This window comes from Eubalaena glacialis, chromosome 2 (genome assembly GCF_028564815.1).
Source record: "Eubalaena glacialis isolate mEubGla1 chromosome 2, mEubGla1.1.hap2.+ XY, whole genome shotgun sequence".
In the NCBI taxonomy this organism is placed as follows: domain Eukaryota; kingdom Metazoa; phylum Chordata; class Mammalia; order Artiodactyla; family Balaenidae; genus Eubalaena; species Eubalaena glacialis.
In genome coordinates, this window is record NC_083717.1 from 79,205,033 (window position 1) to 79,220,456 (window position 15,424).

Genomic DNA, 15,424 nt, shown 5'->3' on the forward strand with positions numbered 1-15,424 from the left:
GCATATTCCTTGGTTTACTGTCTCATATAGTGATTATTTCCTCCAACTATTTGACAAGAGCTGATTGTAAAAGATTCTGGATTGGGATCCCTGGAAAGTGCTGTGTTCATTTGATTAAAACAACATCCCCATATGCTTACCACCAAGACAACACGTGGCAAAACACTCTGTTATGAACTCATATTCTTGCCTATAAGGATGGCCAGACATTTCACCCTTACGCATAGTGCTGAGTGATCACAAATTTCAAGCAGTGCCTGGGAGCTACTCTGTTCAAACGCCTCAGATTTGCACACCTCAGAGTGCATATAACAGAACAAGTAACAACTGGGAGTCTTTACCACAAAACTTTTGCTAAAATAGAATAGTTCCTATAGATGCCTGACTTTGATCAGGACCATATCCTTAATGAAGGGCCAGATGCAAATAGATCCTTAAATAACCAAATGAATTAACCTAATCAGTGCATGTATTTAGCGCTATCTGGTGCATGGTAAAGAAAACAAATGTTTTGGGTTGAAAACAGCTGATTCAGAGCTGTATATGAACAACAGATCCATTGATTAAGTACACTCATACTTGAATAATAGGCCCATTTCATCAAGCAGTGGAAGATCACTGTTTCTACATGCAAGCTGACACGTGTCTAGTTTATCTAAAGAAAGTACACTTCAGTTTTAACTCTAAACATGCTTTAATTTTAAGTACAGATCATTTGGTAACTCTATGTTAAACCATTTGAGGAACTGCCAGAATGTTTCCCAAGTTTTAAATTAAATTACTTTAAGTTAAAAAGGTGAATTTTTAAAATATAATTTTTTTGGTAAGGGTATATACGAGGGCAAATAAAAGACATGGTCTCTGACCTTGTGGAACTAACAGTCCAGTGGAGGAAACAGACAAAAAGTAAACTAACAAATGAATTTACTGTAACAAGTTATGCTAATTACAACGAAAATTTAATTACACAATTAAAAAAGAGTAATGGGGAGCCTACTTATCATAGTCAAGAAAGGCCATTCTGGTAGGCAAAAAGGAGAGAGGTCAAGATCACACAAGAGGTAGGAGCCAGGTGTGACAGAGCTTTTGAAGTGCAAGTGGAAACCACTGCAAAGTTTTAGACAAAGGAGTGACAAGATAAAATTAAAAGATTACTCTGACCGCTGCATGAAAACCGGGGGATGAAGAGTGGAGTGGTCCAAGAATGAAAGCACGTGTTGTCAGGATAGCTGTAATTACACTGACAGCAGATAAGGAAGGAAAATCCTCCCAACACCACCAAATGCGGATGAGAACGGTAATTCCAAATGCCCTGAGAAACATGCTTTCAGTTTAGAAACCAAACCTAAAAGAAATTTACATACGTAAACTCTAGGAACTTGAAATTAAGTGGAATTCCTTTAACTAGAAACTGAACTATTCGTGGCAATTCCTGCTATCCAAACTACTAGCGGTATCGTCTCGCTGACGAACAGGTTTACTCACTTGGGTTAAATTTTCGCCCACTTTCAACAGCTACGAGGTCGCAGCTCAAGTTAAAAAGATAAAGAAGGGCAAGCGAATGGGATGATAAACTGCTGGACAGTGAATGGTCCCAAAGATCCAGTCAGTCACCAGGAAAAGTATTTGTAAGCAGCCTCATTTAAGCGAAAGAAAGAAGGAAAAGCTGAACCGCCAAATTTCTTACTTATATTCTTCCTCCTTGGCGAGGAGGTCCCGACGAAGTGTGGAAGGTTGCTGAACGCGTGGTGGAAGCGGAGTCCCTGAAACGCCCCGTCTCTGTAAAAGAGACACTTTCAGACCCAAAGTTAAATGAATTCCAGTGTCCGCAGGACCGCCCGAAACCTAGCTGCTACCCAGCAGTGTAGAGTTGAACTAACCTTAAAACTTCGCCCCGCCATTTTTCGCGGCCGCGACGCCGTTACCGAGGCAACGACGCATCTTCCCGCGAGAGTTACGACAACACGGGCGGCCTCCAGCCCGGGGGGCGATTCTGTCCACGCCCCTACTGTTGGCAGAAAATAGCGCGAGGCTGCGGCGGGGCTGAGAATTGGGGAGTGGACTCTGCGGTTTTTCCGCCCTTCGCGGTAAGCGCTAACGTCTGTCCTGCTGCAAGAACAGAAGAAGCCGAAGTAGTGCGTTGATTTATAAATTCTTAAGTTGGCGATGGAGGGGTTTCAACCAAGGAAGACAGGTCCATTTCTAATACTCAGTAGGAAGCAAGCTAGTAAAGCTCCTCCTCTGTTGTGGTTTTTTCCAAACTAAGTGGCCAATTTGACCTCCAGCTGTTTTGTTTAAAATGAACTATTTAGTGGGATTCCAAGTTTTGACTTCTCACATTTATTTATAGCATGGTTAAAAGCTCAGGCTCTCAAGGCAGTCGTCTAAATTCATGTCCTGGGTCTGCCACTTACTAGCTTGGGCAAATCATTATCTTCGCTACTTCATCCGTGAAGTGGGGGTAAGAATAGTGCCCATCTCACAGCGTTACTAAGAGGGGTAAGTGCATTTGTGCTTAGGATTGTGCCTGGAACACAGTAAGCAGTCAAAAATTCCAGTTTTTTTGGAATTAACTTGGGAATCCAGAAATAAACTTCACATTTAAGGTCAACTGATCTTCAACGAAGGTAGCAAGACCATTCAATGGGGGAAAGAATAGTCTTTTTCAACAAGTGGTACTGGGATAAGTGGATGTCCACATGTAAAAGAATGAAGTTGGACCCTTATCTCACACCATGTACAAAAATCAACTCAGAATGGATCAAAGGCCTAACCTCAAGAGCTAAAACCATAAAGCTCTTTAAAGAAAACATAGGTATAAATATTCATGAATTAGTGATGATTTCTTAGAAATGATGCCAGAAACACAAGCAAAGAAAGAAAAATCAATAAACTAGACATCATCAAAATTAAAAACATTTCATTTTAAAGGATACCATAAATAAAGTGAAAAGACAAACCACAGAAAGGGACGTAAATTTTGCACATCTTTTATTTAATAAGAGACCTGTCTAGAATATATAAAAGAGCTATTTTTAAAATGGGTAAGTATCCTGAATAGGCATTCCTCCAAAGAAGATATACATATAGCCAAAAAGGAGATGAAAAGGTGTTCAAAATCATTAGTCTTCAGGGAAGTGCAAATCAAACCATAATGAGATACCACTTCACACCAGCTAAGATAACTATAATAAAAAAAGATGGACAATAACAAGGGTTGGAGAAAATGTGGAGAAATTCAAACCTTCAAACACTGTTGGTAGGAATACAAAATTGTGCAGCCACTGTGGAAAACAGTCTGGCAGTTTCTCAAAAGTTCACACATAAAGTTACCACATGATCCAGCAACCCACTCCTAGCTATATACCCAAGAGAAATGAAAACATATACCCTCACAAAAAGTTGTACACAAATGTTTATTGCAGAAAAGACAAAAAGTGGAAATGACTCAAATGATAATAAACTGATTAATAGGTAAATTAAAAGTAGTATATTCGTACAATGGAATATTATTCGGCACCAGAAAGGAATGAAGTACTGATGCATACCACAATATGGATGAACCTTGAAAATATGCTATATGAAAGAAGCAATTCACAAAAAAACCACATATCATATGATTCCATTCTAATAGGACCACATATTATATGAAATGTCCAGAATAGGCAAATCTATAGAGACAGAAAGTAGTTCAGTGGTTGCCTAGCCCCGGCAGATGATGGGGGGTTGACTAAAGGGTTGCAAGATTTTTTTGGTGGGGGAGGGGTAATAAAAATGTTCTAAAATTGATTGTGCTGATGGTTGCACAACTCTGTGACTATACTAGTACACTTTATATGGGTGAATGGTGAGCATGTGAAATACATCAAGCTGTTAAAACATTAAAAATAAATTATTAAAATTAAAAAGTGAAAAGATGTGAAAAGTTATGCCATACTAGCACTAATCAAAAGAAAGCTGGAGTAGCTACATTAATTTCAAACAAAGTGATTTCAGAACCAGAAAAACTGTCAGGGATAAAGAGGAGCACTACATATGATAAAGAGGTCAACTCTCCAAGGAGATATAACGATCCTTAATGTGTATGAACCAAAAAGTTGAGTGTCAGAATGCATGAGGCAAAAACTAATAGGAGTGCAAAAAGATACAGAAAAATGCACAAATACATTGGGAAACATCAACACCCCATTTTCAGTCACTGATAGTTCAGGCAGGCAGAAAATCAGTAAGGATATAATTGCCCTAAACAGCATTATCAATCTGATCTAATTGACATTTAGAGAATACTCCATCCAACAACAGCAGAATACACATCCTTCTCAAGGTCACACAGAACATTTACCAAGAGAGACTACATCCGGGCCACGAAATGCACATTAATAAATTTAAAAGTATAGAAATCATATTCGTTCCCTAGAATTGCTGTAAGAAAGTACCACAAACTGGGTGGCTTAAAACAAAAGAAATTTATTGTTTCACAGTCTGGAGACAGGAAGTCCAAAATCAGGGTGTTGGCAGGGCCATGCCCCCTTTGAAACCTGTAGGGGAGAATCCTTCCTTGCATCTTCCTAGCTTCTGGTGGTGGCTGTCACTCCTTGGCATTCCTTGGCTTGTAGCTGCATCATTCCACTCTCTGCCTCTGTAATCACATAGCATTCTCCCTGTGTGTGTCTGTCTTCACGTCGCATTTCTTCCAGTCATACTGGATTAGGACCCACCCTAATGACTTCATGCTAACTTGATTACATCTGTAAAGACCCAATTTCCAAATAAGGTCATATTCACAGGTTAAGGGGAGGGGTGTGTATGTGATGGGTTAGGACTTCAGCATGTCTTTTGGGGGACCACAATTCAACCTGTAACAGAAATTATATAAACTATCTTCTCTGAGGCCATGATGGAATTAATCTAGAAATAAATAACAGAAAAATAGCTGTGAAATCCCAAAATATTTGGAGATTAAATACACACTTTAAAATAATACATGGGTCAAAGAAGTCTAAAGAGAAATTTAAAAGTATTTTGAGCTCAATGAAAATGAAAATACAATTTATCAAAACCTGTAGGATACAATGAAAGCAGCACTTAGAATTTTAGCATTAAATGTATATATTAGAAAAGAAGGTAAATCTAAAATCAACAATCTAAGGTTCCACTTTGGGCAATGAGAGAAAGAAGAGCAATTTAAGCTTAAGGAGAGCAAAAGAAAAGAAATAATAAAAATTAGAACAGAAATCAATGGAATTGAAAAACAGGAAAACAACAGAGAAAATCACAGAAACCAAAATCTGGTTCTTTGAAAGGATCAATAAAATCAATAAACCTCTAGCCATACTAACCAAGGAAAAAAGCAAAGGCACAAAATTACCTGTTGTGTTCTTTTATGTGATGGTCAGTCAGGTCAGTCAGGTGCAACCACAAGAGAAGGTATAGAAGAGGCTCATGAAAACAAAGTTCATTATACTCACAGGTCCTAGAATTGGGAGGCACAGCATGCCATGCAGAGATATATGGAAAAGCCTCAGAGTAGTTAGGAGGCAGAAAACATGAGTGAAGGGAAAACCTAGACTACCCTATAGAAAAAGCAAGGCAGAGTGAACAGTTTAGGATTGGCTAGTTCGAATCATTTCAGCAGACTTTAAGCTTTAGGGTCTGTTCCTAGTTGCCTGGTATCTGGCCCTGGGATGATTAAACAGAGGAATATTGCCTCCTGAGGTGTACAGGCCAGATAGAGGAGGTATGACTCTGCATTGGTCAGTTGGTATATTTAAGGTACACTCCTGGCTGAGCCCTTTGCTATCTCCAAGAATTGGCTATGCCAAGGAATCTCTCCCCAGCCAGAAAGCCTTTTTAAGATGTAAAAACATAATAATATACAGAAAAAATGTTTAAATAAACAATACAATACCATTATCAGAAATGGAATAGGGATCATCTTTAATTATCCCATGAACACTAAAAGAAAAATAAAGGAATACTATCAGCAACTGTATACCCAGAAATTTGATAAATTAGATGAAATGAACCAATTCCTTGAAAGATGCAAACTATCAAAATTCACTCAAGGAGAAATAGATAATCTGAGTATCAAGGACTGAATCAATAACTTTCCAAGAAAGAAAGCACCAGGCCCAGATGGTTTCACTGATGAATTCAACCAACATTCAAGGATGAAATGATACCAATTCTCCACAATCTCTTCTAAAAAATGGAAATAAAGGGAACACTTCCTAACTTATTCTATGAGTCCAGCATTACCCTAATACCAAAAGCAGTTAAGGACATTATAAGAAGAAAAAACTATGGACTGATATCTCTCATGAACATAGATGTAAAAGTCTTTAACACATATTAGCAGATTGAATCCAACAATGTACAAAAAGAATTATACAACACAACCAAGTGGGATTTATTCTAGGTGAATAAGGACAGTTCAACATCCTAAAATCACTCAGTATAATTTAGTACATAAAGAGGATAAAGAAGAAAAATCATACAAGCATACAAATTGATGCAGCAAAAGCTTTTGAGACAATCCAACAACATTCCTGGTAAAAATTCTCAGCAAACTAGCAATAGAGAGGAACTTCCTCAACTTGATAAAGAGCATCTAAAAAATGCCTACATCCAGCATCATAGTTAATAGTGAGAAACTGAATGCTTTCCTCCAAAGATCAGGAACAAGACAAGGATATCCTCTCGCACCATTCTTATTTACTCTCACACCTAAAGTCCTAGCTAATAATAAGGCAAGAAAAGGAAATAAAAGGTATACAGATTGGAAATGAAGAAATAAAATACCTTCGTTTGCAGATGACATGAGTGTCTATGGAGAAATCCCAAGGAATCAACAAAAATCTCCTGGAACTTATAAGCAAGATTGATAAAACAAAATGTAGTATATACATACAATGAAATTTGGATACACATTATACGATGGATGAACCTTGAAAACATGCTAAGTGAAATAAGCCAGACACAAAAGAACAAATATTGTATGATTCTACTTATATGAGGTATCTAGAATAGACAAATTCAGAGACAGAAAATAGAATAGAGGTTACCAGGAGATGGGGAGAGAGGGGACTGACGTGTTATTTTTTTAAGGGGTACAGAGTTTCTGTTTGGGATGATCAAAAAGTTCTGGAAATGGACGATTGTGATCACTGAACAATGTTATGAATATATTTAATGCCACCAGATTGTAAACTTAAAAATAGTTACAATGGTAAATTTTATGTTATGTATATTTTTCTACAGTAAAAAAATTCCAATAGAGGGGCAGCCTACAAAATACCTGATCAGTACTCCTGAAAACTATCAAGGTCAGGCAAAGCAAGGAAAGTTTGAGAAACTGTCACAACCAAGAGGAGCCTAAGGAAACATGACAAGTTAATGTAAAGTGGTATCCTGGATCGAATCCAGGAGCGGAAAAAGACATTAGGTTTAAAGACCAAAGAAATCTGAATAAACTATGGACTTAGTTAATGACAGTGTATCAATAATGGTTCATTAATTCTAACAAATGTACTATACTAATGTAAGATGTTAATAATAAGGGAAATTGGGTGCAGGATATATGGGAACTCTGTACCCTATTCTCAGTTTTTCTGTAAATCTAATTCTGTTCTAAAAAATAAAGTCTATTTTTAAAAAAAATAAGCTGAAAGAGACTTCTTCTCCAAAAGAATTGTAAGCTAAATCATCTGGGGCATCCTTGTACTGCAAAACAACCAGATTCTATTAAAACAAACAAACCATCAAATGGACAAATATATATGCATTGCTGAAAACTTGAAGGAAGCAGAGAAAATTTCTATGTATCCTGCTGACATCACCCCCTCCAGCTCTTTGCTCCCTCAAATAAACAAAACTGATTCTGTGAATAGGCAATTAAAAATAAAGGGACTAATCTGAGAAAATGCCCATAAAAGAACTGTGCTCAGTCTGTGTTTAAGTCAACAGTAATATGAAGGAGCTGAACTTGAGACCCTTGCTCTAAGCTACTAAACTAAATGAAAAAGGCTAAAGTAGTTCCAGACTGGTAGTGCCCCCAGGCTCCCAGCAGAATCAAACACAAATCCTCTTCACAGAAAAACATCTCTAACTAAGCCCACCAGATTCTGGGATTAAGATCAAGAAAATGTGAGTTCACCATCAAAAATCACCAAGCATAAAGGAAACAAATCACCATTAGTGAAAAATGGGAAGAAATAATAAATATTTAGAACTCCCAAGAGAGAGATTAAAATTGTATCAGCTGTGAAATGTAGAATATCCATTTAGAAAATATTTAAAGAAATAAGGGATAGAATCATAATGATGAGCAAGCAACAAGAGACTATCAGGAATGACCAAGCAAATGTGACAAATACTCAAATTAAGCTTTCAGACATCAAATACACATTTGTTGAAATGAAAATATTCAGTGGATGGGTTGAATGGCAGATTACACACAGATGATTTGTAAAGCATAAAACATCTAAGAAAATTATCCAGAATGAACAGAGAATGATAAGGACATGGGAAATACAAAAGAAATGTTAAACAATTGCAGAAGTTAGACTGAGAAGGTCTGACATATAAATAAGCAGATTCCAAGGACAGATTTTTAGAATTGAGAAGCAATATTACAAAAGTTAATTACTTAGAATCTTCTAGGATTTAGGAAAGACATGAATGCACAGATTCAAGAAGCACAGAGTGTCACAAAGAGGATAAATTTAAAAATCTATTCTTATGCCTGTCATAAAATCCAAAACACCAAAGAAAAAGAAAAGATCTTTAAAGCAGCTAAAGAGAAAAAAGACAGACAACCTAGAAAGAAGCAATTAGACTGAAAGCAGATGTTTTAATAGCAGTACTGGAAGCTAGAAGACACTAAAATAATGAGTGAAATCCTAGGATAATAAGCCCCATTATAAATGAGAATTTGGGTCAAATATGATTGGTGATTAATCACCAATTAATCATTAATGATTGGCTGCCTTTTGCCTAGCCCCAAATTGGTTGGGATAAACTTTTATCTTCTGGGATAGGAATGTGGATGGGGTACAGGATATGGAGGAAAGGGTAAGGCTGGGTGAGAAAAAAGTAAGCACACTATCCCAGGAAACAGGGAGGCAGGGGCCCTTTATTGCCGTTATTCTTCTAGCTAAATCTCCTTTGATTAGACTGACTAAATGGGCTCCAGCTAAACAGGAGGTTACTATTAATGCTGCCACTGACCTGGAAGTTCCAGCCAGTGAGACAGGATCCAGAACTGGCACCACTGATGTTTATTTTGAAGCAGACAGCCACCACCAAGTGGTGCTAAACCACAACCAGGATGAGCAAAGATTTTAATTATAGAGCCAGACCACTAGAACTTCTAGCCAATCAGCTAGACAGACTCAGATGACTCATTTCTTTAATTTTCACAATAAGCCCACCCTTCTTTTTACACAATTGAAATTTTTCATCTTCATGAATCTTATTATGAGGGGGTTTTATTATACCCTCAAAGTGATCAAAGAAAATAACTTCAGTCTAGATCTGTGTACTCAGTCTCTAATATTATATTGCAAGAGAGAGGGAGAAATAAAGATACCTTCAGATAAATAAAACCTAAGAGAGTTACCACCCACATACTCATACTAAAGGAACTTCAAAATGATGTAATTCAGGAAGAAAGAAAATAATACCAGAGGAACATTTTGAGATGCCAGAAGAATGGTAATCAAATAAAATGGTAAATGTGCATGTAGGTCTAAATAAATAATTTCTCTAAAATTCCTATCAATAATAATGCCTACCATGTGGTGTTTTTTAAAGAAAAAAGTAAGACTAAAACATTGTATTCTCATCAAACTGGGAGTAGAAGGAAACCTCTTCAACCTGATAAAAAGCATCTCAAAAACAACTATATCTAACCTCATATTTAATGATAAAAAACCAAATGCTGTTCCCTAATATGAGGAACAAAACAGGAATTTCTACTCTCACTACTCCTATTCATAATCATACTGGACATTATGAATGATGGTTCTATCCTGTGCAATAAGGTAAGTTAATCAATCAAGCAATCTTGGAAAAGAGGAAGTAAAACTGTTTCTATTCACAGATGACATGATTGTCTATTTCGAAAATTCTGAAAAATCTACCCCCGAAAATCTATGGAGCTACTTACTAAGTTTAGCAAAGTTGTAAGATACAAGGTCAATATACAAAAACTAATTGTAATTCTATATACTAGCAATGAACAATCAGAAATTAAATTTTAAAATGCAGCACTATTTACAATAGGACCAAAAGAACATGAAGCGCTTAGGTAAAAATCTACCAAAATATGTGCAAAATCTATATGCTGAAAACTGCAAAGCATTGATGAAAGATTTCAAAGAAGAGCAAGTAAATGGAAAGATATTCCATGTTCCTGGTTTAGGAGACTCAATATTGTGAAGATGGCAGTTCCCTCCATTCAACATCCCAGCAAGATTTTTGTGGAAATCAACAAGCTGATTCTAAAATTTATGTGGAATGACAAAGGAACTAGGCTAGATAAAACAATTTTGAGAAAGAAGAGCAATGTTGGAGGACTCACAATACCTAATTTTAAGAGTACAGTAATGAAGACAGTGTAGTACTGACAAAAAATGTAGACACATAGGTCAATGGAAGAGAAGAGGGTCTAGAAGTAGACCCACACATTTTAATAAAGGTGCAAAGGCATTCAATGGAGCCAGAGAATAGGCTTTTAAACAAACGTTGCTAGAACAATTATAAATCCATATGAGAAAAAGTTAACCTTGATCCACACTTCACACCATATAAAAAACAATTTGGCAGTGTTTTATAAAGTTAGATATATGGTTACCACACAACGCAGCAATTTAGTTTGTAATTACCCAAGACAAATGAAAACATATATCAAAGACAAAAGGCTATATACTATATGATTCCACTAATACTAAATTCTGGAAAAGGCAAACCATAGTGACTGAAAGCAGATCGATGGTCACCTGGAACTGGAGGGGGGGAGGAAGGCCTTGACTGGAAAGGGCCACGAGGAATTTTTAGTTGTTGGAAATGTTCTATACCTTGATTGTGTTGGTGGATACCTGACTGCATATAAGTGTCAAAGCTCATTAAGCTATACACTTAAAATGGGTGAACTTTACTGTGTGTAAGTTATTCCTCAATAAAGCTGGAGAAAAACAGATTGGTTAAGACATTCCTAAAAATTCCTATACTCAGTCTGACTTGTTTGAATCGCTTTTCAACTGACTCAAGGATATCCATCCTTCTCCATATGATACTTTCTTCTGTATTATCAAGTTTAGTTGTGCAACTTTTATTGAGTGCGCTACTATTTTCTCCAGATTTTCTTCCATGCTTCTGACTCCATTTTGCAAGTTTTGGAGTGAATATTCAAGCAGTGATGATCACATTGTTTCTGCCACTTATCTGACTGTAACTATAAGATGCCTTCTGACTTCAGATATATTAAAATGTGAAGAAAAAAAAGGACATGTTAGAACTGAAATGTGGTAGAAGCAAATAATGTTTAAATCCTGGTGAAATTAACCTTTTATTATTATGTAATAATCTGTCTATCTCCAATAATGCTTTTTAGTTGGTCAATTATATATGCTATAAAAATAACTAACTTGGCATTCTTTTCATTGGTCATTTTCCTGGTCTATCTTTTCCCCATCTTTTTACTTTTGGACATAAGTCCTGCTTTGCCAATTCAAGGACTCTAAAAAGTCAATGCTGGTGTTCAGCAGAGTTTACAATGCCCAATGGGAGAGAGGTGGATATCTCACAGAGCAGTAGCAGTACCTTTAAGGTAAGATTTGTTTGTAACTACAAGACAGACACCTCTAGGGACTCCTAGTAATAACTGAAGGACACTGCAAAAGTGGGTAACGTCCTCTTTAAGCAGGTGGAGCAAAAGCCAGCCACATCTGAGTATTAACGTAAGAATGATTTCTACCCCTGACCCCAAGTGACCTAACTCAGGATACAAATGTGCAAAGTATATAAACATATTTAAAAGCCAGGAAAGATTCCACTAAAATGTCAGCCTTTGTTATTACATATGATTTTTTAAAATCTGTATGTTCTAATTTACTAAAAAGAGCACATATTACTTTTGTAATATTTATAATGCTAAAAATAAAATGAAACAAATATGAAGTTAACCATCTAAAATACAATGGAAAGACTGAGCAATAAGCAGACTGGGAAAAGTTCTCTGGATTTGGCAAGAAAGAAGCCACTGGCCTCAGGAAGGATATTTATAGTAAAGTAGAAGAATTAGAAGCCATGTTATACGGGAATGAGTGGAAGGCAATTACTATCAACTATATGTTTGAGGAATTTGGTGCCAAAAGATGGTTGCATAATTCTTTTGAATCTGTCCATATTCCAAAATCTGAAGCTTAGGCCTGACCAACTGAATTGCCTCTTGCCAATTTCTTTACATATGGCACTTTAAATTTTTACCACATCATCTCTTTTTGCTAGATTTTTTCCACTTTTTGTTACATTTTATTTTAAATAAGTCATTTAAAACTCGCAATTTTAATCATAGTCAAAAATTTCTTTTACTCATATTAATGTAACTTTAAAAGAAGCTAGTATTCACAATTCAGAAAGCTGTAGGTTACAATTTTCAAAAGTGCTCTCTATTAATTTAGAGTGCTAATATGGTTTTGTTTTTTTTCCCAGTGTTTTTATAGAGATATCAGAAATTCAGTAGTAATTGTTATTTTCATTTTTTTACTTAAAAACATCCAAAGCTGAACATTTCGTCGTGGCATCATTGGGAAGTGACTATTCATTTTTCAACATAGCTGTCCTGAAGGGAAACAGCAGAACCAAAAACAACAGCATATACATTAATTTAATTAAATTTAATTAAAACAAGCTTATAAAATCTGAGTATTTCTCAACAAATGCAAACAATATAATAAATCAAATATACTATACACCAAAATGCATAAAGTAGTTATAAATGGAAAACAAGTACAGTCCAGTCAGGGCAATATGAAAAGGACTATGGAACTCACTTAATTTATCTCTTCCTGGTCATAAGTTTAGTAGAAAAACTTTAAATGTGTTTTCCAGCTTCAGTTATCAAAGAACTTTGTGACAAAATTCATACAGGGAAAGTTCTCACTTTCTCTTCACCCACAGAAAAAGGTGCTGTTATTAATATATGGATTAGCTCTTCAATATTTTATGATAAGTGTAGATGCCTAAGTAAATCCTGTTTATTCAAATTACTTGCTTTCAAATTATTATGAGAAAAAATATTTCTTATAATATTAATTCAATACATGCACCCCAATCTTCATAGCAGCAATATTTACAATAGCCAAAATATGGAAGCAACCATAAGTGCCCATTGTCAGATGAATGGAATATTATTCAGCCATGAAAAAGAATTAAATTCTGCCATTAGCAACTACATGGATGGACCTAGAGAGTATTATGCTTAGTGAAATAAGTCAAAGACAAATATTATATGTTATCACTTATATATGGAATTTAAAAATAAAACGAATGTATATAACAAAACAGAAACAGACTCACAGATATAGAGAACAAACTGGTAGTTAGCAATGGGGAGAGGGAAGGGGGAGGGGTGAGAGAGGGGTATGGGATTAAGAGACACAAAATACTATGTATAAAATAAATAAGCAACAAGGAGATATTATACAGTACAGAGAAATATAGCCGTTATTTTGTAATTACTTTAAATGGAGTATAATCTATGAAAATACTGACTCACTCTACAGGTTGTACACCTAAAACTAATATAATATTGTAAGTCAACTATTCTTCAATAAAAAAAAAGTCAACCTCTTATAAGAGTCACACTGAATGAACAAAATGAATAGTCAAGAAAAATTTCTTTCCATCTCACCACTGTCCCTAACTAAGCATGTTTATATAATCTATTTGGGGAGGGAGAGATGATTTCTGGATGTTCTTCTTCCCCAGCAGATTGACAACTGGCAGCAAACAAGACACATTCACACACCCTGTTCTTTGTTATGTATTTTTCAGCAGCTGTTCCCTACCTTCAAACATTGTGTAATTAATGTCAGATGAGGTCAGAAAAGAGTGTGTGAAATCCGTAGCCCTTCTTGAGCAAAAGCTGAGCCTTAGCTTTAATTATTCAAAATTTTCTCTATGCCAATGTTTATGTGTAATAATTATTAGACCTGGTTGAAAAGCTGTACCATATTTTGATTTGTCATCCCCCAAATGACAGAGATCTCCTCAAGTCCTGCCCTGATAATACCAATCTTCTGGTGTCTTTCAGATAATACTTGTTACCTACAAAATGACTAAAAGACTCAGCTGTCAGTCAAGTTATGGAGGGCATGTATCATCTCTCACAATACCTCTCTTGAATAAGGAAGTACTCTGATAAACTTTTGAAACAGTGCTTTTGATTTCCTCCACTTTAAATGGAACTTGCCCATTCAAAACTAGTCTTTCATAATTCAATTCTGCAAATATTTGGAAAAAATTAGGAATGTTTGTAATTCTACGTAGTCACCACATGTATTTTGAAATAATGTTTTGGGGTGATGAGAATGTATAAAACAGAGCATTTAGCTATGGAAACATTGTGAAAACAAGCAGGAGTTCGAAGGATGTTGTGAATTCCAGACCTTTATCCAATAACGTTCATCACTTTGAGTGTGACACGAATAAACGTTTGCAGTTGATTCAATAATATGGAGCTAGAAACTAGAAACAGAAAAGGTTTATTGGGGGGCGGGTAGCTAATGAAAATTCAGCTCAAAATGTGCATGACACAAACACAGCTTGGTAATTTAAGTATCTAAGATATCCTTAACATTAACTAGAATGGAATCCCAACCTACTTAAAGTATTTTTAAAATTTCAGATGAAATTATACTATAGAATCATCATATTTTAGAGGAGTACAGTAATTGGCATAGGCCCTTCATTTTCAATAATTAGGAAATCAACCTCTAGAGAGATTTAAAAATTCATTCAAGGTTACATGGTTCATTAACAGTAACTTTGGGGTTAAAAGCCAGGTTTTTATGACCCCCAACCCCATTGTTTTTGACAAAATTTTAAATTAGAGTAATACTTTAATTTTATAACCAGTATAATAATTTATTTTTCTCTAAAGTGTTTCAAAATCAGAATTTAACCCTTAGACATGTTAAAAGTACAAAGTTTAAGAAAACAATCCTGTCCCGACATTGTGTCTACAGCCATCTATAAAATGTATAAAAATAAAACACATGCTATTTCAGAGGTATAAATTGGGCTAGATAGGAAAATCCATTGCATATAAAGCTGTATGTTAGCAGTTCATAAAATGTTTAAATGATGTTGGAGGAAATGAGACTGAAAAAATGTAAAAGTCAAGACAACAATATGATAG

General features: G+C 35.6%; 1 protein-coding gene and 1 long non-coding RNA gene across 2 annotated transcripts in view; both read right to left on the reverse strand.

Moving 5' to 3' along the window:
- TEX9 (testis expressed 9) overlaps positions 1–1,920 on the reverse strand; it is a 91,674-nt gene extending 89,754 nt beyond the window's left edge. Inside the window, exons 1-2 of the mRNA XM_061180294.1 lie at positions 1,881–1,920; positions 1,688–1,779 (exon numbers count right to left, since the gene is read on the reverse strand). Of these exons, the coding sequence (XP_061036277.1) occupies positions 1,688–1,779; positions 1,881–1,901 (113 nt within the window). The 5' untranslated portion in view covers positions 1,902–1,920. The remainder of the gene's footprint in view (positions 1–1,687; positions 1,780–1,880) is intronic.
- A 2,646-nt stretch (positions 1,921–4,566) lies between these two features.
- The window catches only part of LOC133084141 (uncharacterized), a 131,210-nt gene continuing 120,352 nt past the window's right edge, over positions 4,567–15,424 (reverse strand). The window contains exon 3 of the long non-coding RNA XR_009699393.1: positions 4,567–4,639. This is a non-coding gene — a long non-coding RNA (uncharacterized LOC133084141). The remainder of the gene's footprint in view (positions 4,640–15,424) is intronic.